Genomic DNA, 26232 nt, shown 5'->3' with positions numbered 1-26232 from the left:
AGTTGGCCATTGATTTTCTGTCAATTGACCTGTCGACTAATCGTTTCAACACAAAGTATATGAACGAAAGGTTTAATACAGAAAATCTTTTGCCAATAGCACACAGGTAAAGGCTGCTAAAAATTACAGATTACATTTCATCTTTGGCCCAAGACTGACACCAGTTGAATGTTATATTGTGCTGCATATTGCTCTGATAAGCTAGAAAGCCAGTTCATTTAAAAACATATACATAAATAAAAGTAAAACTAACTTGCTGTCTGTCATTTTAGTTTTTAGGAATTAGAAGAGTGTGTGCAGGGATCAACATTTTGTAACAAATTTATAATCATGATTATTATTGTGTAATTCAAACTGAGAGGAATAGATTTGACTTAATTTGCATTTAAAAAGTTACATGGTGTTGTACCCTCCATCTTTTATTTGATATATTTTCCCAAAAGTCTTTTAAATAAAAGGAAACACGTGTACACGTGTAAATGATCAGGAACATTTAAGTCTCTTCTCAGACAGACTGAAACGACCTTTACTGGTGGATGACAGACAGACAGACAGAAAGACAGACAGACAGGAAGGGCAGCTCGCCAGGGATCACCATGACCTCTTTCTCCCTGTTTGGTCTGGAGCAGGAACCCAGCAGTCGGTCAGACAGTCTGGAGGGATCAGCTTACATCACCCCCCAACTCCCTCCCTCCCTCCCTCCCTCCCTCCTCCAGTCACATAACACACTAACCTGAAAGTCTGCCCTGCAGTGTAGCTCATGGCCTGCAGGGGGAGCGTTCCTACAGACACATGCAGCACTGTGGATTACCTCCACACTGTAATAAATGTAAACTGAGGCGCTGAGTGCGTCATCAAGGTTTTAGTCACTGTTTTAAGTGGGACACTCTGCTGTAGTATTTATTAATGGAAACAGTAGGACCAAAGAAAAACTGTAGTGTCTTCATGCTAGTGCCCTTTTTCAGAGCATTTTACATAAATGATAGGCCTGGAGATTACAGTTTGACTCTCAGGCTGCAACTAACCATTATTTACATTGTCGATTAAACTATTATTTTCTCAATCAACTCATTAATCATTTTGTCTAAAAATGTCAAAGAAAAAGTGAAAAATTACCATCGCAAGACACATCGCACAGTCCAAAATCCAAAGATATTTCATAGACTTTAATATATGACAAGGAAAGGCAGCAAATCCCCACTTTTGAGATACTGGAACCAGAAAATAAAATAACTGAAATTATTAGTCAATTATCAAAACACTTGCAGATGAATTCAATCGAACAATCATCTATGTTACTCTTCAGTATTGATTTAGTGTGTTTTTCATGTCAGTAAAGACAGATGAGGTTGTTGTGTTCCCACCTGATTCCTGTGTTGTTATTCCAGCTGGAGCAGAAGCAGGTGGTCCCTCCTTTCAAGCCCAACATCTCAGGGGAATTCGGATTGGACAACTTTGACGCCCAGTTCACCAACGAGCCCATCCAGCTCACGCCTGACGACGAGTGAGTCCCCATTATATTATCTCTCTTTCTCATCTTATTGCATTTAGGGCTGCTGTCAAAGTTAATGCGATAATAACGCAATTAACACACTCTTTTTTACCGCCACTAATTTCTTTAATGCAATCGATCTTTCGGAGGTTGTAGCGGGATCATACAAAACTATACAACCTAAGGAATCCATTGATACCAACCATGTTATACTAGCTTGTCTTGAGGGAGGTTAAATAACGCTTCAAACTGGCGCAACATTTTAGTGAGGAAAAACTGTTACGTCCATTTTCAAAGGGGTCCATTGACAGCTCTATTTATTTAATTTTTATATAATTATATAATATTATTTATTTAATTTAATTAACATAACACGTCATTTTCACTTTTAAATAAAATCATTTTTTCTTTTCTTTATCGTAGCGATGTGGTCAAGAAGATCGACCAGTCTGAGTTTGAAGGATTCGAGTACATCAACCCACTTCTGATGTCGGCGGAGGAGTGTGTGTGAGGGGATGCGACGTCCGCGCTCACACACACCAACCCACCCACACACACACACTCATGCACGTGTTACGTGGCGTCTCAGTGTCTTCAAGCTGCATGGTTACGAGACAACCTGGCGACATCAACCTTCTGTTCGAGGGCCGCACATGCACAGTAGAACGCTTTTTTGCCAAAACCAGTCTCACACTCTGCCATTTATAACCACTTGCCCTTAAGCCTACCTTCTTTCTTAATTATTTTTATATCATGTAAATCTGCACTGATATCGATTTTCTCATCGGGGCCTCTTTATCGGTAGCCAACGAGGCTACAAAGTTCTTCCAAGGTTGCTGTACACGGGGGCGGGGGATGAGGCGCAGCCCCTGACACATGAACTGAACATCCTCTCCTTCCAGCTGGTGGAGTGTTTTCAATGCATATTTTATTTGTATATATATGAATCTACTATAAATGTTAGACAAGGCCTTTTTAGCTTCAAGCCACATTCGGACAAAACTGACAACTTAATCATCATAAAGTCATGTTGGATTCAGCTTTGTCGCGACACCCCTTCTGTAGAGGAAATCATAACACTAGCCTTTTAAAAAAAAAAAAAAAAAGATAAAAATCTATATATTTTTCTCATGTTTTATTTAACATCATTATATATGTTGTTCTAATGCGTTACATGTCCAGCCAGAGTAACAGAACCAAAACGGTTCAGGCTTTGGTGTTTAGATGAATACACAACATCTGGAAACCAGAAGGTCCCTTCTCCCCAGAATGAAGGAACGTATCCAGCAGCATCCAACCAACACTAATAATGAGTTAATACTCTCATACTGTGAATGACAGAACTCGCTTTGCAGGGAAATGGGCTGGAAGAGAAGCACATCACACCTGAACGCTGGAGCACAGGTTAGATTTGAATGTGCGGACCATCCATGAAACATTACATTCACACAGGACCAAAAAAAACATTTTTCTGAAAAATGTCTTGGTGGTACGAATTAGAAGGTACAGTATTCATACGGAAGATGTGCTGTCCCACGTCATAGAATTTATATATTCCGATTTTTTCATTTTTAATACTATGCCTTTCTGAAACGTATGGTCTGTCATCTTTTTTTTGTACTTTCTCCATTCCATGTATGTCTTTAGTTGTAAATCAAAATACGGATTGTTAAACAAGAGCTCAATCACAAGTCCAGGACACAGTGCTTCCTGTAAACTGTGTCTGCTGTGCTCCATTTCTACCACGCTATCATGAATTAGATATATTGTAAAACTGCTTAAAAGCATATAAAGGCTCTGAAGAGCCACTCTCTACCCCCTGACTGTAACGACACTAAGTGATGGTGCATGAACCTCCAGACTCGTCCGGTCGAAGCTTCTTTCTACTTTTGGGCTCACGTGGTGACCGGAGGAACTCATTCATCTGTTACACAAGTTACTTTAGCTTTTTTTGTTCCATTTTTGTGAATCAGATTTAATTTTGAATCTTTTTTTTTTTTATCACTACATTGATTCCAAAATGTTACTGGGTGAACCAAATGGAAACACTATTTGTTGTATTTGATGTGTTTTGGGGATGTTTACCACCCAGAGGACTCTGCTGATGTTTATTATTAGTGTGCAAAGAAAAAACACAGATGGTAAAATAAACGTTTTATTTCTCTCCTTGTGGTAATATGTGCTTGTGTCAGTGTGGGTCTGTCAGTCAGTTAAAGGGGCACCCCAATGATTTTATACTTTAATTGTTATGAGGAGTACTAGTGCTGTGAAAACAGCTGTATAAAGTCTGAGGAGCTAAACCTGATGATGTCATAGTGATGTCATTAAGGTTAGCTTGAGTTATGGCACGTGTCTACAGGATCCAGTGCAGTACGATGCATTCTGGTAGCATTGTGTTCCGAGAGACGGACCGTCACTTTGGCCGCTCCTCATTTGCATGAAGTTTAGGTCTAGGCTGCTTTGTGCAAATCAGGGGCGTCCGCTGCGACTCGCCGCCTCTGGAAACTATTGAAGAAATTTAAAATGTACCATTGTCCATCTAAAACGAAGACAGATTCAGCAACTGCATGGCTTATTTCTCGCTTAAAATGTCTTCAGAAACACATTTTGGTTTGCTCCGGCTGGTGGGCGGTGCTTGGTATTTCCTCAACTGATCTCAACATGGCTGCCGGATCTCAAACTTTCTCATTTTACAGCTAAGACAGGTCTGAGAAGTCTAGTTTTCTCTCAGAACACTTGAATTACAATATGCTGAAAGGTTATCATATAAGTATGTGAGAAATAGGCATTACAGTAACAGAATATTGATTCATATTTGATCAGCGCTGCCTAGTTTGACCGTTTGATCGGAGTTCACGAGTGATTGACAGCTGCTCAGAGACGGCAGGCTCTAGCTCGGCTCTGATTGGTTGTTTTCCTCCGGTCTGTGAAATCTTGCAGATGCCATGTGGAGCACCGGAGGACACAGATGCACATGATTGTTTTTAGATTACCTGTCTCACGCACTACTGTCAGGATATATTGACCGTTTTATAAAAATCGCTTTTTTAAATCCTATTTGCTCCAATTCTACATGCGGCTGCTTTAAGGTGCGTTACTAAAGAAAAACCTGTAATTTGAAGTTTCACATCAGTCCTACTAAAAAGTGGATTGTTTTTTGGTGCACTGTTGAGATCATGCAACCACACTCCCGTCTGAACAAACTGGTACCATCAGGCTTGTGACGGTTTTACTGCCGAGACCAGACCGGAGCTCTCAGAGACCCACATGGGTGTCTGGAGAGAAGGGAATTAGGCTTGAGTCGTTAAGCTTGAGCTTTTCCACTCCGGCTGCTTGTGTCTGCGCTGGTCACGTGACTCCCGCCTGGCTTTTAGAAGGCCCTCGGCGTACCCGGGGGTTAAAAGGTCATTGACACCATTGCCCTCCCCTCTGCCCCTCACACACTGCTGAGCGCTGAGAGGTGAAAAAAATGGTCATGGAAATGATGATGTGTCAGAAATAATAAAACGGATTGATTTGTGTGCTGCAATAAGTCGCACAATGGTGGATAGAAACCCATTGTGTGAGGCTTATTTCACATCCTGCGCCACTAAACCATTGTATATTGTCTCAATTGAGCCAGATTTTGTGGAAAATTACTCCCCTTGTGCTATTACACGAGACAAATACAGCACTGCTGCACGCAGGACGAGGATAAATGTCTTTGCATAATTCTGTATTCCCATGATGGTGTGTTTGACATTGTTCCTGTGCCCTCTCCGGTGGAGAACGGGGGTACGCCTCCCCAGGCACTGTGGCTCCACATCACCCTGTGGAAGACACAGGGAAAACTAACCTTGTATAATTAATGGTGTAAAACGGAGGAGGATCTGAAAAAACATCCTGTTTTAATTGCTCTTATCTTGTTGGGTGTTTTATTCCGTCCCTGAAGGGATTAATTAAGCAGCAGAAGAATCATACTTGGTGCTAAATGCAATCCCTTAGTAAAACACACACTGCTATTTAAGGTGGATAGTGTTCTACTTGGCACGGTCTCCATGCTATCACACTACATTTACCGGCGCTCTTGACTGTAGCACTGAAGGTAATGAGTTGTTCTTCAGCATCTATAGTTTACAGCCTTCCTGTAAGACGGCTTCACATTAGTGTGTTCTATACTGAAGTGATTGTAATGATATAGTGAAGGCATCTTAAGATATCAAAGCAGTTGTTTCATTAGGAGACACTTGAGATGATTCCTCATGACCACTTACATACTGTATATGAATGAACGGGACGTTCAAGTAGAATAATTCTGCAGTAACATTCGTTGATTAGAAGAGGAGAGAAACATGCTGAAACATGTGAAATAAACCAGCAGGATTTATAGGAGAATAAAAGAATGTGCCATTTATTATACAAAATAAAAATGTCAAAAACAAGGACCTTGAAATAGAAATGCAATCACACCTACAGTGGTGGGTTATATTATGTTGAATGTCAAGTAGCAGTGTTTGGAAACCCCCTGGATGATGTATATGTCTGTCACATGTATGTTTTTCAGTGTGGTTTCAACTGACAATTGTTTTTGTCCTTTTGGCATATGTCAGACTATCGGTGTTAGAGGATAGGTTCATATTTCCCTTTCAAGTCTATCTTAATATATAGATTTCTCACGTGCCATATGTTTGGTGAAGTACGGGGGTCATTTTTCTGTATTGAGTATGGGGAGACCGGGGGCAATTGTACATTTTTTTATATTTTCCTTCATAACTCACAGACTCGTTGAAATACAGCAGTCATCTTTTGATATAAGAAACATATACGTGTGTCCTAATTAATAATACAATTGACATATATTCACTAATAAAGGACAAGACTATAATATTAAACTTAATGCAAGAAGTCATAGTGTTACAATTGCCCCCTTGGTGGGGTATAACACTGAACACTGTATATATATACATATATATATATACATATGTATATATATATATATATATGTATATATATATATGTATATGTATATATATGTATATATATATGTATATATATGTATATGTATATATATGTGTATATATATATATATATGTATATATATGTGTATATATACATATATATATATATATATATATATGTATACGTATATGTATATATGTATGTATATGTATATATATACATATATATGTATATATATATATATATATATATACGTATATGTATATATGTATGTATATGTATATATATACATATATATGTATATATATGTATATATATTTATATATATATAGGTGTGCTTATTATTATAATATTCAAACTTTCTGTAACATTATTTATACCAAACAAAGTATGTTTATTGATAACCTGCTATGCTAGAACAAACAGATTAGTTTTACCTTTTTAAATGTAAATTCTGTACATACAAAAAGTAACTTTTATACTTCAAAATATTTTTTTTTGTTGAAAACTTCTGTCGAGATAAAATGATCCTGCTGCTTTTCCACAGACAGAGAGAGAATCCTACTGAGCATGTGCAGAGTAGGCGTCATCACTCTAGCTTGTTTCTGATTGGAGGAATTGAGTGTGTTACAACAGCTGCTGCCGCCATTTTGGACTGAATATGCTTATATTTATAATATTTTATCATTCAACACAGGCCATTTCGGTAGAGACATTAAATATGACAATACAAAATAATTTTGTTTTACTTTCATCCGGCACTTTACTTTTTTTTTTTTTTAACTTTTCATTCGTTTTACTGGCGTCCGGTAGTCCTTTCAGTCCAAGATGGTGGAAGCGTAGCTTCGCTGCTGGGCGCTGATGTTACAATGGAACGAACAATTGACTTTCACTTCTTGGCAATATAAGTTCTTTGCCCCCGGTCTCCCCTACTTTTACTTTTAACATTTTAAGTACATTTTGCTGATTATAGACCTTTTCTTTGCCATTCTGTTACCAGGGCAACAGCTTTGGTCCAAGTTTACTTTCTGTCAGCTACTGCATTAACAAACATTGCAACAGGAAATACAAAGGGGCCCATTTAGAGTGTTTATGTTGTCAAGTTTGAAAAGGTCTATACTTACATACTTTAACAGTAAAAGCATGTAAGTGTAATGCCTTGAACATGTTACTGAAGTAAAAGTTTTACTTTAGTAACATGGCAGACATTTTACTTGTATTTTTACTGTATGGTATTATTGAATACTTCCTCCACCACTGGTAATCACTCCTCCTGTCCATACTGATTGTTACGCAATCACATTTTTGCATGATTCCACTATGAGTCAATCTATGTCATGAAAATGCATTTCAAAATTCAGCTGAAGGAATGACTAAAACAATACCTGCACACTGCTGTCATTCCCAGTTCTTCTTCTATTCTACATGGACATGACCTAATTTTAAACCAGAAATGATCTTCCTCAGGTGAAAGTTCACACCCCGGTACACACACTCAATTGCCATTTTATCAAATCAGAGACACGCACACATACACAGTGAGCAGAGCAGTAGCTGGACGTCTGCCTTAAACTGTATGACACCTCCGTCTCTGCGGTGAAGGTGTGTGACCTCAGACTAGCACTTCAGCAAGCATCATTACCCCAAATTACAGATACATCCACTGAACAACTCAGGGCATATTTCAATATCCCCCATTGATTCCAGACAGGATGTATGAAAACGACTGTGAGGTGTCCGCCCCCAGGGTCCACTTAGTACTAAGTCCAATAACAGTTAGACAGTCTCGGCTAATGGAGAGGCTTATCAATGTTCTTGTCTGATACACTCTTTCTGTGAATCCCAGCTCTTTCACAACTGCTGCACGCTACCTCATCCTTCAGCTTTTTGCTTTACCCCTAATGAACAATCAGTGCTGGTCACAATATGGCAGATATGAGATTAATTTACTCCCCGCAGTACACAGAGTGATGTTATTACAGGAAAATCAATGTCCCTCTTGTTGTTCTCTGGGGCTGGACAGGGTGTATGCACATCTGCTCTCATAATACAAATGCTGACCTTGCTGTCAAAGAGTGAGCCAGAGAGAGGCTGCGGTGAAACGGCCGACGGTGTTGTTTATCAAAGCTTTATCAAGCCTCTCTGCTCTCACAGACGTGTGACATCAGACTGTGGGTCAGTCAGCCAGCCAGCTGAGAAAAACTAAACAGTTTATGTAGATACAGAGCATGATAATCTTTAAAGATTAAGATTCCAGTCAATAATATGAGATGATAAGGGAATTCAACCTCCCTCGAATGAAAACATATTAGCTATAATTCATAAAATCTCATTCCTGACCTCCTCATGCTCAAATTTCATTAACTCCCATCATCACTAAAGGCACAATAGACTGCCTGAATGACCCCTTGACCTTTTGCAGAGCATAAAAAGAGTGTGGGGGGAGGTGTTGGAGAAGAAGCAACCGTTTTACCCACAGAGTTTGTCCTCTCTTATCCTCTCATTTTCACAAACTTGATGGAAAGCCAACGAGAGAGATAAAGCTTTCTGTCATGTCGGTTCACGCCAGGCATCGTCCGAAATTGCATACTATGCACTACATACTCAATATGTCAACATACTTTTGTGTGAATAAAGACTAGTATGTATCTTTTCGGCCGCACTGAGCAGTAATTTACGGTGTCACTTCCTGAGAGCCTCCTTGCCGGTTTGAGACGTGTAACCATGGCAACCCGTGCCAACCTCATGTGACCAAAACGACGGTTTGTGAGAATCATAAAGTCTGAATTAATTCAAAATATATATTATGCCTAGCAAAGTGAAATCTTATACTTACAGTTAAATTGAAGCATTATTGACGTTAAAGATCTGGCCGTCACCGTCCGTTATGAACATTGTTGTTACTATCGCATTGCATTGTGGGATATTTATGCCGGCATAGTGTCCAGTGTCGCATAGTGTAATATTTCCCCAGAAATAGTATGCAAATACTATTGGTTTCACACTAAGCTTTCAGACATACTAAAATATCTCACATACTGTTTTAGCGTACTAAATAGCATGTTAGTGTGGAATTTTGGACGTTATCACTGTCAATAACTCTGACCTACAACAGGATTCAAGCCAGATTTTGAACATGAAGATTAATCTTTAAAAGAATAGTTTTATGGCAGATACTACCTCCAAATCAAAGAAGTATTATGTGAAAATTTGGGCTGTCAAAGTTAACGCGATAATAACGCGTTAATGCAAAATCGTTTTAACGCCGCTAATTTCATCAACGGATTAACGTAAACGATCTTTCGGAGGTTGTAGTGGACTCAATAAAGCTAGAGTGAAGATACTGATATCATATGAATCTAGTAAACCTAAGGAATCCATTGGTACCAACCATGTCATACTAACTTGTCGCAAAGGAGGCTAAATAACGCTCCAAACTTGCACTAAATCATGTCCATTTTCAAAGGGGTCCCTTGACCTCTGACCTCAAGATATGTGGATGAAAATGGGTTCTATGGGTACCCACGAGTCTCCCCTTTACAGATATGCCCACTTTATGATAATCACATGCAGTTTGGGGCAAGTCATAGTCAAGTCAGCACACTGACACACTGACAGCTGTTGTTGCCTGTTGGGCTTGAGTCTGTCATGTTATGATTTGAGCATATTTTTATGCTAAATGCAGTACCTGTGAGGGTTTCTGGACAATATTAGTAATTGTTTTTTGTTGTTAATTGATTTCCAATAATAAATATATACATACAAGTGCAGAAAGCAAGCACGTTTGGCCACTCCCATGTTGATAAGAGTATTAAATATTTGACAAATCTCTCTTTAAGGTACATTTTGAACAAATAAAAAAATGTGTGATTAATTTGTTATTAATCATGGACAATCATGCCTATAGAGTACGGTCTAAGATCGGCTCTATATATAAAGCGTCTTGAGATAACTTCTGTTATGATTTGACGTTATATAAAAATAAATTGAATTGAAATTGTATATTGAAATTAAAAATGTTAATCAATTGACAGCCCCACTGAAAATTTAGAGCAGAAAATACAATTTTAAAATCAAATTCCCTCCTTGAAATAAGCTTGAAATAAAACCAATCCTGTATTAAAGAGCCACTACAGTGAGGACCCTATTCTGGAGCCCTTTAAGACCCTCTATCAGTCCCCGGACTCTAGTTTGGGCATCCAGCCTGCTGTTGACGTCTATCTCTCCACCTCTCTCTCTCTCTGCTCTCAGCTCACAGCTTTTACTGCTGCTGGAGGAAACACAAATCTGCTATAGGCTGTGCTAGACAGACAAACAGACAGACAGACAGACAGGTAGACAGACAGACGAGAGACACCCCCGCATAGTTTCCGTCAGCCGGCCGGGTGACGTCTCCGCCTCTCTCTCTCTCTCAGCCAGCAGCCAGCTCGTGTGCCGTGTGACGTCGCGGGGCTGTAGTGGAGCCTCTAGCTGCATCTTGTTGACGGTCCGCCAGGCTTCTCCAGTACTGAGAGGACTCCGCACCAGAGAGGACGAACCACCGACACACCGACACACAACACCGACACACGCATCAGCAGCCGGTTTACAGGCAAGTGTTTGTTTACTCGATTAAAATATAAAGATGGAGCTTTTTAAAAATGGACGGTTTTATTAAAACAGTGTTTGGTAACGGAATCAACGGCTATTAACGGTTGATAACAGAATCAACGGCTAATAACGGTTGATAACAGAGTCAACGGCTAATAACGGTTGGTTACGAGAATCAACGGCTACTAATGGTTGGTAACGGTTTCAACTGCTACTAACGGTTGGTAACGGAATCAACGGCTACTAACGTGTTCAACTGACGGAGCGGAGCTGGAGCGGAGGTGCGAAGCTAACCTGGTTCAGTTAGCCCGCTGTATCGCTCTCTATCTGGGGGTTAGCCTGCTGTGATGTTAGCCTCTCTGTTTAGCCAGCTTTATCGCCTAACTAACCCGGGTTATCCTTCTCTAGTCGCTGCTGTTTATCCCTCTCTGTGAATAGCCTGGTTAAGGGGTTACGTTAGCCTGTCTGAGCTGTGTAGAGCCGTGTTAGCCTGCTTCACAGCCCTCTATGCTGGTTACACTGCTGTATAGTACCGGGGGGTGAACTGGAGGAGCTAGCTCAGCTTGCTAACACTATTACTATTGAACAGCTAAAGACTTTTATTTTCTTAATTGATTTCCAAACAAATGCGAATATTTTTACGTTTTTTTGTACGTTTTTTTTTTTGCCTGGACATCTTTATTTGACACACAAATGCGTGATGTGTGGTTTAAAGCTGGTTTGACCGTCGTCAGCTCAGGCACCGCTACCTGTGTGTGTGTGTGTTTAACATAACGGTGGAGAGCTGCTGCGGTTGTAAACCACCACCAGGTCGGTGTGTGTGTGTGTATAATAAGGCTGCTGGACCGCGGTGCCTTCCTTCCCCCCTAGACTAGACCAGACTGTAGTGTAGACAGTGAATGTCATTATCAGCGCTGTCTGCATACCAGTGTGCCGTCGTGGCGAGGCAGAGAGGAGGCGAGGAACAGGCTTACAGACTGGAGGAGAGAGGAGGAGGTGGGGGATATATAGCTGTGGATGGAGCAGAGCTGGAGCTTTATTATTATACTGCGTGGTGTCCTTGCAGCAGAAACAAGGATACATGAAGTGGAGGTGACTTTAAGAAATATCTCCTAATATAGCTATTAATGGCTGTGATGGTTGTTTGAGAAATAGCATATTTCAGTGAAGCAATGCGGATGTTGAGATATTCTGACGATCAGGTTGGTGAGAAGCTGCCTCTGTCTCTGTGAATTTATTGGTCGCTGATTTGAATTTATTGTTTTTTTTTCTTTCCTTCAATCGGCCCACGGTGGTATTTGCCATTAAAACCGCCCACAAACATCAACCCCTCTTCGGAGCAGAGCTGGAGGTTTATTGCTCCGCCGCAGCGTTTCAGTCAGTCGGTGGAAAAAAAAAAACCGATGGGATGATGCTGACATTTGCAAAAGCATGCAAATCCATGCACCGTGCTCAATTAAACGAAAGTGCCTTTTCTTTTTTTGACTAGCCAAAAAAAATCCAAATTTAGTGTTGATTTATAAATCCAAATGCATTTCACGACAACGTAGTAAATGTTGCATTTTCAAGCTGCGTTCAATCTGCCGTGTCTTGGTGTCATATTGCAGCAGTAGCCATTATCATCTAGATTGCGTTTTAAATTTGGGGGATACCAGCTATAAGTGTTGTTTACCTTATTACAGTCGATTTAGTAATCCCAGCAGTAAAGCCTGGGAGTAAAAAAAAAAGGGGGAAACACTGTTTTCCATACTGCTGCATGTCAAGCTGTGAAAGGCCCGAGAGAAGGGGACGACCGCTGTTAACGCTTTTATCAATTGTTTTTCATGGAGTTGATGGGGTCAGCGTGGGGTAAGCAGACCTAAGGGGAAGGCACAATATGGTTGGGAAGGACACTTTCATTTGCTAAGTGAAATGTTTTTGACCATTGTATCAGCCTTACATTAACAATGTAACAGGAGAGGGGCAGGGTGGTGGGGAATTTCACTCGGGTTGTTGTCATGTCTGGTCAACTGGTTTCGCTTGTTAAAATTCTCACTCTGTGCTGGAAAGTTTGTTTCAAAACCTTTGGTGAAAACCTAAATGTAAATCCCCCCCCCCCCCTCTCCCGGGTTCAATTACAAGGGCTGAGAAAGCCTTGTGTTTGTGTGAAGTATGGTAATGGCCATTTGGTTTAGTGGGCAGCCATTGACCTCTTCAGCCCCCAGCTGGGACAAGGGCCATAAAACATTTAAACTCTTTATGGATATTTCATGCTCCACAACATTTTTTTAATGAGATCGTTTTTAGTGTGTTTATTCATCTATAGAACATTTATTGATTAGCTATAGTTTAGATATTGACTAGGGTTGTCCCGAATACTATTTTTTGGTTTCGAAGCTTGAGAAATATTCGAGGCATTCGGGTCGGCCCTAATATTGAATGATTTTTTTCCTGCCTCTTCTCTGTTTTCTAAATTTCTGTTTTTTCACACTCAGGAATCGGATCAGAACATAGAAAACTTCAGTCATCATCATGCATGTGTATAACTACCAGAAGATTTGTGTCATTTGAAAAGACTTATAAAGAAAAATAGACTCAGAGGAATACGAGAACTCAGTCAGCAGACCGAAACGACAATAACCCAGTGCTTAGACATGGCCAGCACCCAGACCAGTTTGAAAACCCCTTTCAAAGACTTGACCTCATTCAAGGGCAACATGAAACGGCTGTACAGAGAGCGACTGGAGGACGCGCCCATCAAGAAGCGAGTGATGGCGGAGATCAACCTGAAGCGTCGGAGCTTGGATTGCCTCCCCAAAACTCCCAAGGTGAAGAGGGAGCATATCGAGGATATGTGCCACGACTCTGACATGGATGTAGAGGGCCGGGCTGAACTGCACATGGTGGGCTCTGCTAAAGCCCTGGACCTGAGCCCGGGGCTCAAACACACACTGGCCCAGTTCACCCTCAGCAGCCAGAGCTCCCTCGGGGGCCCGGCTGCCTTCTCAGCCCGCACCGGCCACGAGCATTCCCCGCACGGCATGCCCCCCTTGCCCTCCCCTCCTGTCCTGGGAGGGGGCCCTCTGCTGGTTCCCTGTGACAGCTCCACTGAACTCACCCACTCGCTGCTAGAAGGAGAGTCTATCTCCTGCTTCGTCGTTGGGGGAGAGAAGCGGCTCTGCCTGCCCCAGGTGCTCAACTCCGTGCTCCGCGACTTCTCGCTGCAGCAGATCAACACTGTGTGCGACGAGCTCTACGTCTACTGCTCACGTTGCGACGCTGAGCAGCTGCACATCCTCAAGGTGCTGGGCATTCTGCCGTTCAACGCACCTTCCTGTGGCCTCATTACACTGACGGATGCACAGCGGCTGTGCAACGCTCTGCTGCGTCCCGGGGCGGCCTTGCCCGCCGACCCCAGCGGTAAGCTGTCGACCCAGGGCCTGCTGAAGGAGAGTGAAGCCAGTTTCCAGGTGGAGCACCAGTGTTTGGGGAAGTGCCAGGGTCTCTTTGTGCCCCAGTTCTACACCCACCCTGAGGCGCCCTGCATCCAGTGCGTCGAGTGCCAGTTGCTCTTTTCACCACAGAAGTTTGTCATGCATTCACACAAGTCACCCGATAAGAGGACCTGCCACTGGGGCTTTGACTCAGCCAAGTGGCCCTGCTACCTGCAGCTCGCCAGGAAGTACCAAGACATGCCTGAGGAGCCGAAGCTCAAGCAGCTCCTGGACGAGGTCAAAGAGAAGTTCCACTACGAGCTCAAGAGGTCGCTAGACAAAGTAAGTGCACTTCTGAATTATACCTGTGTCTTTGTGTGTTTGCATGCACTAAAATGTCATTCATCATCATCATTCTGGTAAGGAAGCCAATTAAAACAGTTTTATTACGTTTGGTAGTGTCTGTGTATTCAGCAGTTTTGACTAGACTACCTTACAGCTGGTGTTTTCTTAAACCTGCGTTGACCTAGTATGTGTTAAAAAGGCCTGGGACAGGTGGTGACATCTGCCTGGACAGGTCTGATCAGACGTGGTTAGGCCAGCTGGCCACAGCTGAAGGGGAAGTGCATCATTTGTCCCCCCGGGTCACCTGGAGGTCACTGGGAATGTCACTGAACAAAAGGCCAACATAGGAGATTCAGGAAGAGCCTCTTTAACTCCAAAACTATATGTCAGCAGTTAATAGTTGTACCTTTTATCTAACTGTAAAATCTTAAAAAAACAAAAACATTTTGTAGTTTGCCCAAGGTAACTGGAATTTGTCTTTTAGCACATTCCTACACAATCTGAGCAAATGGAAAGGAAAGTTCAAACCAACACATTTTTGGCTGGTTAGACGTTATATGGCGTCTGTTAGAGAATTGTTTTGTAAATCCTTTTAAGTTGCTTAGCAACTTGGACAAAATACAGGTGCGTCTTGAAATAAGGAAATGTCTAGACACAGCTCTAGGACTGGAACTTAGACATCATTAGTGAACCTTTTACCTCCAGGCAAACCTGAAAGTGAAACGGCTTCAGTGCATAATTTACCAGTAGTTATCACTGAAAGCAAGAATGCTGCAGTCTTCCAAATGATTTTGGCCGATGATTGAGGATTTTGCCGATTCTTTTTATTCTTGCTGTGTAAAAAACATCAGGTCAATGCAGTATCTAAGCCACAAGGGCAGCGAGCCTATTGAAAAGTCAGCATTCAGTGGGGGGAAAAGCTCTAGATTGTTTCCCTGCCATTGACTGGTTTATGTCTCATGACCTCCCTCTGACCACAGTGGACTGCCCTTTTCCTATTGTTTTGTGGGTGACGGTGGGGTTGTGTTTTTGTCTGTTTGGTGTGGTTTGTTCACACCCAAATCCACCAGTTCAGATTTATTTTAGGTGAAGTACACCAACTTTAACCAGCAAACATATTGAACAGGAAGGGGCTCTACTACAACCCTTGCTGGCATGATTTATTTGTGCTAGTAGTACAGTAGGCAGCAGGTTAAATGAGTGTGTAGAGCGATTGTATTCATTTCATAGTGTGTGCAGGTGTTAGTATACACATTTCTGGAACACATTCAGTATTGTTTGTGTACCTGGGATAGGGAAATGCCTTGCTTTTTTTTCTGTCTGGTTAACGTGGTGTCTGAATGTGCCGGAAATACCGTCTGCTGTCTCGTCCAGAATCCCGACCGCATTCCTGTCTCGCCTCTTCCCAATTGTCTTCCTCCTCTTTCTCCGCCTCGGTTTAAGGTATGCATCTTGGAAGACGTAGACATTCTTTCTCAAAGGCAGAGACGTTTTTAATACCACAGAGGAAACACATACACACAAACAGCAACGTACACAGACCACAGACGCAACACACATGTACACAAACATATGGTCAAGTTGGATGATGAGTGTGTGTGGTGTGTGTTTAGTTTATGTGTGAGACATTGCCAACATTGCGTGTAATGAGCTGCTAACTGGAGGCTAGTATGACACATCTTTGTCTCTCTCTCTGTCTCACACGTTGCCAGTCTCTCTGGAGCCTCTGTCTCACCACAGTTTCAGGTGCTGTCTTCTCTCTCGGGTGATTTCTCAAGTTTTTTTTTCCTTTTCGTCGTTGCTTCTTTTTTTTTTTATCTGGCAGCTATTGCTGGGTGGTAGTGACTAGATTTTATCTTGCTCTGTTATTTGTGAGGGTTTGGCTTGATCGGAAATGGCGTTGTCAAATTAAAAGTGAAACTTCAGTTCACATTTGTACAGACGGAGAAAGTCACAAATTGCCAAATTCCTGGAAAGACAGTTGCCTGTGAGTGTACAGGAAGTAGGTAATTTTGGCATTAAAAGAGGATGCCACTCTACCCCCACGCCTAAGCGGATGTACTGGTGTGCGAAAGGTCATTTGCCAGAGAAAGAGGTGACCTGGCAGTGTCCTACTTCACTCAGCCAGGACAAGTCCATCCACTCTCTGTTTATGTGTGCGTATTTGTGTAATGAAAGTGTGTGTTTGACTGAACAGGAAGTGAGGCAGACGGACATGTCTCTCACCCTGAACATCCTCCAGACTCTCTGTGTCCAGCCGCCTCCGCTGCACTGGCTGTGTGACTCATACTTTCCACATCCCAGTGGATGTTAGTGGAAGCCTAGCCAGGCAGCTTATAGTCACACATGCTTTTTGGAAAGATGGCTCGCCTCAGTGTGTTGGTCTAACCCCGGCTGCAGACCCTTTTCCCAGCGGCCCTTATTTACACACAGTGTCAATGTGCACATTTACAAGCGGTTCATAGTTTTACCAGAGAGCTCTGGGACCTCTAAAAGAGAAGAGACACGAACAAGGGAGCCTTCTGGAAGTTTTTTTCCCACCTTCTCTAATGGCTACTGGTCGCATATCCTGTTAGGAGTGTTTGGTTTGAGAAGGTGCAGTTAAAAACTCCAGGACTTGCTCTCTATAAACGGAGCTTTGTGCCTCGAGGCACTGCTAGCCTGTCTACTGATCCCTGCTGTGTAAATAGAGTTTGCTAGACAGACGCCACCAACAGACAGCAACAAGGTGAAGCCTTATCTCAAGCGTTACATTAGTATCTGACAGACAATGAGTTCATTTTGCCTCCGGGGGATGTGATGATGGACAATTGTACTTTCCACTGAGACAAGATCATGTGTCGTCATTTTTATTGGGTGATTTTCTTTCTATCACACAAGACGGGAAGCAACAGAAATTCCCATTGATGATCGTCATTTTGTTTATATTTGTGTTTAAATGGCATATCATCCCGCAAGCAGTGTATTACAAAATAGGCAAAATCCCCAGTAGCACTCTGTAAACGCAAACAAAGATACACAAAGGTCATTTTTACAGTCAAAATGTAAATAATTTTGTGTGGTGTCATTGGTTTAATTTACCAGAATCACAAACTTTTCTTAGTTTGTATGTCTAAAGTAGAACAAAGTATGCTGTTTTGAAATAAGAAAACATTATGGTATGATATTTTAGACATGTTTCCCCCACCCTAGTGAGCATAACCCCAGAGGAACATAGTGAACATAGCTGTGTGTTGCCTATTTGCCTCAGCGTTGTTTGCGGCGTTGTGCTGGCCCAGAGTCAGAAGTGTCAGACGGAGAGAACAGCCTTCCTCTGTCTGTCTCGCTGGCTGGGCTGACACAGTGGCTGCGGCACAGACGGCAGACAGCTGCATCTCTCTGGCTTCCTCTATTTGCTATTTGGAAACCAGTGACTTCATTACCGCAGACCAGTGCAGCTGCACTCTCTGGCTGTCTCCTGGGCTCTCTGTCTGTCTGCTTGTCAGTCATTCTCTTGGGCTGTATCTAATTGGATTTTGGCGGGCATGCTAATCGCTCACTGTGCTGCATTTGCTATCTCTTCCTCTACCTCTGCCTCTATCATGACGTCAATCTTCCATCTGCCTTCTTCTCTTGGGATCACCCATCTTGAGTTATGGCCTTAAGTGTCATCCCTCGCTCACCATCATCACTTTTATTCTAACCCCAGACGGTTCTGCTGTTGCCCACATGTGTCTGTAAACGCTCAATACCCCCTGGGCCCCAATCAGCGGACAGTAACAAAATAAGCAGCCAAATGACCCGATAAGTCGATCGTTACATAAGCAATAAGACCACTTGTGTGCGTCTACAAGGCAGACGAGAGGAAAGCCAGTGGCTATTGATCAGGTCTTCGACCTTGATGGATGTGGCGAGTTGTTGGGGTGACACGGACACTGAATAGAGGAGGCGATGGACCAAGAGGGAGACATGAGGAAACGGAAGAAGAGTGAAATGATACACTAATACACTTTTGTTTTAAAATGCATGACTTTTGCTACGTTTATACCTAGCCTCCACACTACACGGGCGTTTTTAAGCCCCTAAAACGGAGGTGTTTGAAAAAGCTGCTGACCCCGTTTTAGTTTTAAAACTCCGGGGTTGCGTTTTAGTCTGGACGGACAGAAACGGAGACCTTTTGAAGACGATGATGGAGACACCCACGTTCGCTTCTTGATTGGCTGTTATCAGTCATGAAGGTGTCCTTCCCTGATGCGTCACTCCCCATCATGTGAACCGTTACCGGAAGAAAACAAACATCAGCCTCGACCACCAGTAATTTCAACATGGATAACAAGTTACAAGCGTTGTTGACCTGGTTGTCTATGCTAACAGGTGTTGTGCAGTTAAATTCTGCATTTTATAACGCTACTACTGCCTACATGCGCATGAGGCAAGCTAATATTTGAGCACTTTACATCAATTCCCGTGTCCAGCGCTGCTTCTTGTTTACACCGGCATGTGCATGCCTTGTGTACATGAATGGTCATGTGATATGTGTTTTCAGGCGTGGTAGTATGGACGGATATTAATTCTGAAACAGTCCTAAAACGCTAGCCTGAACGGAGATCGTTTTAAAACGCTTATTTAAAACGAAAACTTGTTAGTGTGGATGTAGACTCAGTTACAGGGGCCACAGCTGGTGTTGCATAAGTTCCTGCCTGTGTTCAGACATGTGTATCAGTTTCACAGAGTTAACCTCTGCTTCTGCCTCAACTTTGCAACTCAGACAGTCTGCCAGACAGAAGTCGCGTCACACAGACACATAAAGGGTATCTGTGGTCAGAAAACACACCACCCCTGGGGAAGGCACTTGAGCAAATGAGGTAAGGGGCGGAGAAGAGAAGTAAAGATGTGAAGAAGAAGATGAGAGGGTAAGGCCGAGAGGGGTGGGTCTGGCTGTTGTCTCGGTCACAAACTGCTCTACGCTTTGGTCGTCTTCCATGAAACATGCCGTGTCCACAGCCATTAGGTTGTTACAGGGAGCTTGGGCCCCAGCTCTTCTTTCCCCCAGTTGAAAATGAACCTCTCTAAGACCTGAGCTGAACCACAAATCTAGCCTGGAACAGCCCTCTTGGTTGGCCAATCACATGCCGGCTAGCTCGCATTTCCCCAGCTTACACTCTCTCCTTTGCCCCCCACCCCACCACAAGACACCCATACACATATTTCTATGTCTGTTTGTGCATTTTCCGAAGAACAATTATCCACTTATACTGAATACACAGCAGCTTCTTTGAACGCCGTTCCAGAGTAACCTACTACAGTCTATCACGCCTGTATGTAGTTTGGTGTAGGAGGCTGTCCGTGTTTGCTGTGCACAACAGGCTGTGCCCTGGCCAGTGTTTGCTGCCTGTTGTAAAGGGCTAAATGGGGCCCCGCAAGGTAGGAGGGGCTGAGCCGAGGGGCCTCTGGTATGTCATCATCAGGTCAGTGCCAGTATCACAGCTCTGTAACAGCACTGCAGCTCACTGGAGGAACGCCAAAGTCATTACTTCTCATGCTTTTTCTTAAATAGATAAAAATCTAATCAAGTTTGGAAAATGGTCACAGGCCTCAGCCGCAGTTCAATTCACCACTGAAATTTATTGAGCACCAGCTCACAGCCTATCCTGTGCACTACAAGCCCACATTTAATTTCCCACCCCAGCTGCAGCTTGTTATGTTTGACCGTTTCCTCGGTAGGGCTGGGGAAAAAAAATTATTCAACTATGTATCGTGATTTTTAAATAAATATAAAACATGACATGTCCCTTATAAATTAAAAGAAAATACCACTAATTTGTGAGGAAAATGTCTTTATTCTTTGATTTTTGGGTTGCTGGAAAAACGTTAATAAATAATGCCTGACAATGACTGATATATCTGACTTCAGGACATCTCTGACTACATACATGCTGAAAATCACACATTTTAATGTATTAATTTAGATATTTTAAGTCCCTAGAAGTGTATGATTAAAATTTTCCCAGGGTCTGGTCTTAAAAAAGTAAATCATATCGAATCGCAATACTTGTAGAATCGCAATACATATTGAATCGGCACCCAAGTATCGTGATTGTATCGAATCGGGGGATAGGTGTATCGTCCCAGCCCTATTCCTCGGCTTGGACTCATTTCCCACCTCGCCACCAGAAGAAGATAATGCGCTGCTGTAGGACTGATGTGCGCTAGCCACAGCAGCAGGCAGCAGAGATACAGTTGAACCTCTGCCACGTTGCCAACAGCCTCATAGACTAAACAAAGCGCTTACCACCCCGTGGGCTTTAAAAGAGTCCAGGACTGACAGCCTGTTTGCATGTTCACTGTTCTCAGTTTCCCCCCCCCCCCCCTCCCACTCTCAGGACGTCAGACCAGTTTGCTGCCTCTAAGGAAAATGAGCACGATAACAAGTGAAAGAGAGGGGGACTATAATGGGCTACGAGTTCAAACAAGACTGTAAGAAGAGAGAGTTGCTTGGATCGTAACACATCTGACTAGCTTGCCTGGGTTGTTTTGCGTGAGACCGGAATAATGAGGAGTCTTGGTATTAATTAATCGATGTGTTGATGAGAAGATTAACAGTCCACTGTCTGGTCTCCCTGGGAGACAGTCAGACGAGCAGGTTGTGTGTGTGTTGGGGGCAGGGAGCAGGAGGCGAGGGAAGTATACTGTAAAAGGGTTGTGGGAGACTAGTGCCAGCCTTGTGCGTGTTGTGTGCAAGCAGAGAGATCGCGTTTGCATTTGAAAGGCTCTTCTGTGCCGCCTTCCCGGTGGGAACGGTGATTAATGAAGATATAAATGGAGGGACCCAGAGACGGAGCTTACCATAGGAGCACCATATATACACAGCAGACTCACACACATGTACACACACCATATAGGCACTTAGACTACCTCTGTCGTATTTTCTCCCACAGCCCCAGTCTCCCAGACAGGGAGATAAACACTGGATATCAAAGGCGTGTCATGAGTCCCGCTGGGCTGCCACCCGGCACATCCACAACACATTAAGCCCAACCACTACACTGATCAATAATGCATGATGTTGCAAACACAGAGAAATCATGGGAGACTCGTCGGCCTGTACGATTAAAGTAATCCCCAGCTCTCCACTTTGCCAGTAATTTATTTGCGTGTTTGGTAATGGCTCGTCATTTCCATATGGAAGTGATTCTGCCTGTTTCGTTGGTAGAGTGTGTCTTTTTTTTTTTGTCAAACGACCCCCACGTGCTTAATTGCACACAACAATGGCAGCCAAGTTAAGCGCGGCTGTGGCCCATGCTAGTTTTGACCTTCAGCCTACGCACCAGATGAAAGCAGATAGCACGGCAAACCACTGTGAGATGTGAGAACTTGCCAAGCTCGGATAGGTGATTACTTGCCCTGTAAGTCCTTTTATTTTGCAGCTTTCACCTTTGCTCCACTAACATCAAAAGCCCTCCAACTGTTTCTTTTCCTTCCACTGCTGGCAGCCTCGATACCCTGTAAATCCTTATCTCACCAGGGGCCTGACTGATGTTGCTCAGGGCAAGGCAGTAAAGTTAGCACCTGGGAAACCGACTGCATTAGTGAAGGTGAAACAAGTGACATTTTGTGGTTTGCCCAGTCTTCAATCTCTTTCTGCCTCTACCTTGACAAATGTTGATGTGTTTATCTCACCGCTATTCCCACCTGCAGCGATGCCGCTCATGGGAATCGTCTGTCTTGCTGATATTTCTTAACATGCAGTCTTCTTTGCCTCATACCCCTCAGGGGTCCGTACCAGCTCATCTAGATCCTGTAAATACAGGACTGTTTCCCTCTGGATCCTCAACAGCCCCTCTGCACCTCTTTACAGCGTAAACTAAGTAGTAGACAATCCTCGAGGTTGTTGACCTCCAGATGCAATTAATTACCTAACTGCTTTCACAAAACGTATATTTTTATGTGAGGATACTTCAGCTATGGAAGCCTAATTAAGGATCGCATGTGTTGAGGATGGGGAGTGCACTTCAGCATCCTTGCATGCAAGCGAGCTACTAGTGCTTCTTAATTGTCCCCAAGCAACGGAGTGGTGTGTGCTAGTGTGTGCGACTCTTGTCGAGCATGTGGCACTGATTCTCGCTCTTTGCGTGTCCAGCTCTCTTTTTCTGGTTCGCTGTTGCTCATATTAAAACAGCCTTGCTGCTGGGGTGACTTGGCCCGCATGGAGCCTCGTTGCCCTTGACTTTATCCTTTGAAGAGTGAAGCATTGCCTTGTGGTTTACAGTCTGGCTACATTTGAACTAGTTCCTATGACAAGTGCACTTTGTTATGCCAGACATTTTCTTTGTCATCAGGATCAAAATTTACCGGCTGAGACACATCCTGATCCCTGATGAGGCCATATGTACAGTAGTTCTTCAGAAGACTGACTCATGTTGAGAGAACAAATCTAGCCTCCGGCCAAATGATGGTGAAATTTGGCACGGTTGTCTTTTCTGCTGCCTGATTTATCAGACAAGGCAGCAGACTTATTTTCTATTCTGTAAAGCACAAAAGAATGGAAGTTACTTTTGAAATTTTGAAACCAAAACTCAAACTTTTTGTGTCATCAGAGGCAAATGACAGAAAGCCAGACTGTGACTTCACCCTGACGTATCCATATGATGCCATTTCTTATTAGAGAGATGACACACACACACACACATATACACACAGTAGCGCGGGATGCTGTGCTGACGAAACAGTGTGCAGTCCATGATTAAAGGAAGTCAAAGGGTCAAACACTGCCAGAAACACACACACACACTCAACCACCATCAGCAACTTCCTCCCGTCACCACGCCAACCCTATCCTGCAGCGTGAGTCACGATGCTCCATCAGTGCTGCGGTCTGCTCTCCACTCATCAGCGTCACCGTGGAGCCAGGACAAAGATTTATCGCCGTCCCGGTCTCTCACACAGTCTGTTTGATCTACGCCCAGGTGTGTTCACTTACAGCTCTGACTCAACCGTAATGACATTTACCAAACCCAACTGTGCTTTTCTTGGGCTGCTGTCAAGTCTGCCTCAGACAGTGACTGTTTTAATGAAGGATGTCTGGTGATCAAGTGTGTGTGGACTGTGGGTTCACCTGTCTTGGTTATTTTGGTTAGGGCATGATTGTCCATAATTAATTGCAATTAACAGCAAATTAATTGCACATTTTTGATCTGTTCAAAATGTACCTTAATTTGTCAAGTATTTAATACTCTTATCAACACGGGAGTGGGCAAATATGCTAACTTTATGCAAATGTATCTATTTATTTACTATGAATCTATTAACAACACAAAACAATGACAAATATTGTCCAGAAACCCTCACAGGTACTGCATTTAGCATAAAAAATATGCTCAAATCATAACATGGCAAACTCAAACTCAAACTCCCGACAGGCTACAACAGCTGTCAGTTACCAGTGTGCTGACTTGACTATGACTTGCCCCAAACTGCATGTAATTATCATAAAGTGGGCATGTCTGTAAAGGGGAGACTCGTGGGTACCCATAGAACCCATTTTCATTCACATATCTTGAGGTCAGAGGTCAAGGGACCTCTTAAATTTGCGTTAACGGGTTATTATCGCGTTAAATTTAACAGTCCTAGTTTTGGGGCAATAATATCAGTACAGGCAAGACGGAAATTAATAACCTCCCCAAGCCAAATGCTGGTTGATTTCTGTGTTTAGGTTTTGAAGTTCTTCTTTTAATAATTCAGGTTAAAAGTGAATGTATCTAATGCATTTTGTAGTCTACAAGCCATTGTGAAAGTAGAGAGAACGGTCATCAGAGACTTGTTTTGAAAAACAGAGCTTGTGACAGAGAGAGAGAGAGAGAGACAGAGTCATGGTAGCTGATGGATTTGCATTACGCTAGCTGTGTGTGTGTGTGTGTGTGTGTGTTGTGTGGGAGAGACAGGCGAGCCCGAGGGGCCTGGACAGCAAAGCCAAGCTGCCCATGCAGAGACGAGCAGTAGAGGCTTCAAACAAGCTCCTGCATGTAATATGGATGAGACCGGAGCTCCCTGCAGAACAGTCAGAGGACCCAGGGCCTGTTTGGATTTAACTGTCTCTCTTTCCATGTGCACATGATAGATTTTACCCTGCGAGGCGTTCTGGCCAGGTGGAGTTCTCTTTTTGTCGGGCTGTGACTATAATATCATGGGTCATCCCCCTTACGCTCTCTCTCTGTTTCTTCAACCTTCCCTCCGTCTTTCTCCACCCCCTACTCCCCACCCCCCGGCCTCGTTGCAGACAGCGACGACCAACCAAGCATTGACATTTCTGCAGTATTCCACATTACAGCAGAGCAGCCTCCTGTGCTGAGGAAGAAGTAAACAAACCGCCGATCGATCTACGGCCGCGTACGAGGGCCAGTAAAGAAGGGTTCTAGCCAGCTCTTGCATTTAAACATTTAAACACTTGCTTATTTAACCGTGAAGCTTGTGAGTTTTTTTTTTTTAAAGATATAGCACAAGACTTTTTATTTCCCCCTTTCACTAAGAGACATTGGCTAATTATAGTGTCTGATCGCTTTAAGACTCAAATGGCAATCAGGCCAAATGATGAGGTTATTGTTGCTGGCTGATTATAAAGTACATATAGCTACTGAATGGCTGTTAGAAACAGGCGTCAGCTTGTATTTTGAAGCATTTTAGTTGATACTGTTTAATGTATTGCAAAGACAGGTTGGGCAGTGTCTCCATTTTGTGTTTTCTCTCTGTAGTGATAGCAGAGCATTACTGGCTTGCTGACAGCCTCTCTCGGCTTTCAGTCTGCTTAGCAACGCTCGTCCTCTCTGCAGCTCTCTCACTCCCCCCCCTGTCTCCAAGCACTCTGAGTTGTTTCATCCATTCGAATAGTAAGCTGAGTTCCCTTATATAGAAAACCAGGCAGCTGATTTGTGTTTTCGGTGGTGGTGTGTATGTTTCTCTCCCTAATTGCGAAATTTTAACCAGTAACCCACCTCCAAAAAAGCGTCCCATGACAGCAAGCTTCTCTAGAGACTTTCTCTTTCGTTTTTAGAGATGGTAACGCACACACACATACACACACACACATCGGCCCAGATGAAGCTCAAATGTTGAGTACAGTCATCTACAGACAAGACAAAAGCCCACTGGCCTCGTTCTCAGTCGATGTGTCCTCCAGGGAGAATGAAGTGTGTCTTAGCTTGAGTCTGTATGCGTATTTGTGCACGACAGTTGTGCTTGCAGTAAACTACGTCATCCTCCTACACTGCTGTTTGAAAGTGCAGTTGTTTGATCGGATGTCTGTTTACTTGCATGTTTACTGTGAGTGTATGTGTGTGTGTCTGTCCCCTGGCCTGGTTGACTCACATAGGTGAGCCCCGACAGCTTTGGTAATTAACGCTCTGGGGGGCACTGGGGAAGGAAAGTGGAGCACACGCACACTGAGCTGCTAGAGACGGTAAGCTGCGCATGTATATGCAG

At 43.2% G+C, this 26232-nt stretch overlaps 2 protein-coding genes across 4 annotated transcripts in view; both read left to right on the top strand.

Annotated features, from left to right (window-relative positions):
- prkci (protein kinase C, iota) overlaps nucleotides 1–3670 on the top strand; it is a 38147-nt gene extending 34477 nt beyond the window's left edge. The window contains exons 17-18 of the mRNA XM_074651743.1: nucleotides 1389–1504; nucleotides 1916–3670. Coding sequence (XP_074507844.1) covers nucleotides 1389–1504; nucleotides 1916–2003 — 204 coding nt within the window. The 3' untranslated portion in view covers nucleotides 2004–3670. The remainder of the gene's footprint in view (nucleotides 1–1388; nucleotides 1505–1915) is intronic.
- Nucleotides 3671–10728: 7058 nt separating this feature from the next.
- The window catches only part of skila (SKI-like proto-oncogene a), a 38240-nt gene continuing 22736 nt past the window's right edge, over nucleotides 10729–26232 (top strand). The window contains exons 1-2 of one of the 3 annotated variants that reach the window (XM_074651739.1): nucleotides 10729–11021; nucleotides 13495–14775. In XM_074651739.1, the coding sequence (XP_074507840.1) occupies nucleotides 13654–14775 (1122 nt within the window). In that variant the 5' untranslated portion in view covers nucleotides 10729–11021; nucleotides 13495–13653. Of the gene's footprint in view, nucleotides 11022–11874; nucleotides 12017–12072; nucleotides 12223–13494; nucleotides 14776–26232 lie in introns of those variants that run through there. The other 2 variants (XM_074651740.1, XM_074651741.1) reach the window with 2 other exon arrangements.

The sequence above is a fragment of the Sebastes fasciatus genome, chromosome 11 (assembly GCF_043250625.1).
Source record: "Sebastes fasciatus isolate fSebFas1 chromosome 11, fSebFas1.pri, whole genome shotgun sequence".
NCBI classification, from domain to species: Eukaryota; Metazoa; Chordata; class Actinopteri; order Perciformes; family Sebastidae; genus Sebastes; species Sebastes fasciatus.
This window is presented reverse-complemented; position numbering and strand designations above follow the sequence as displayed.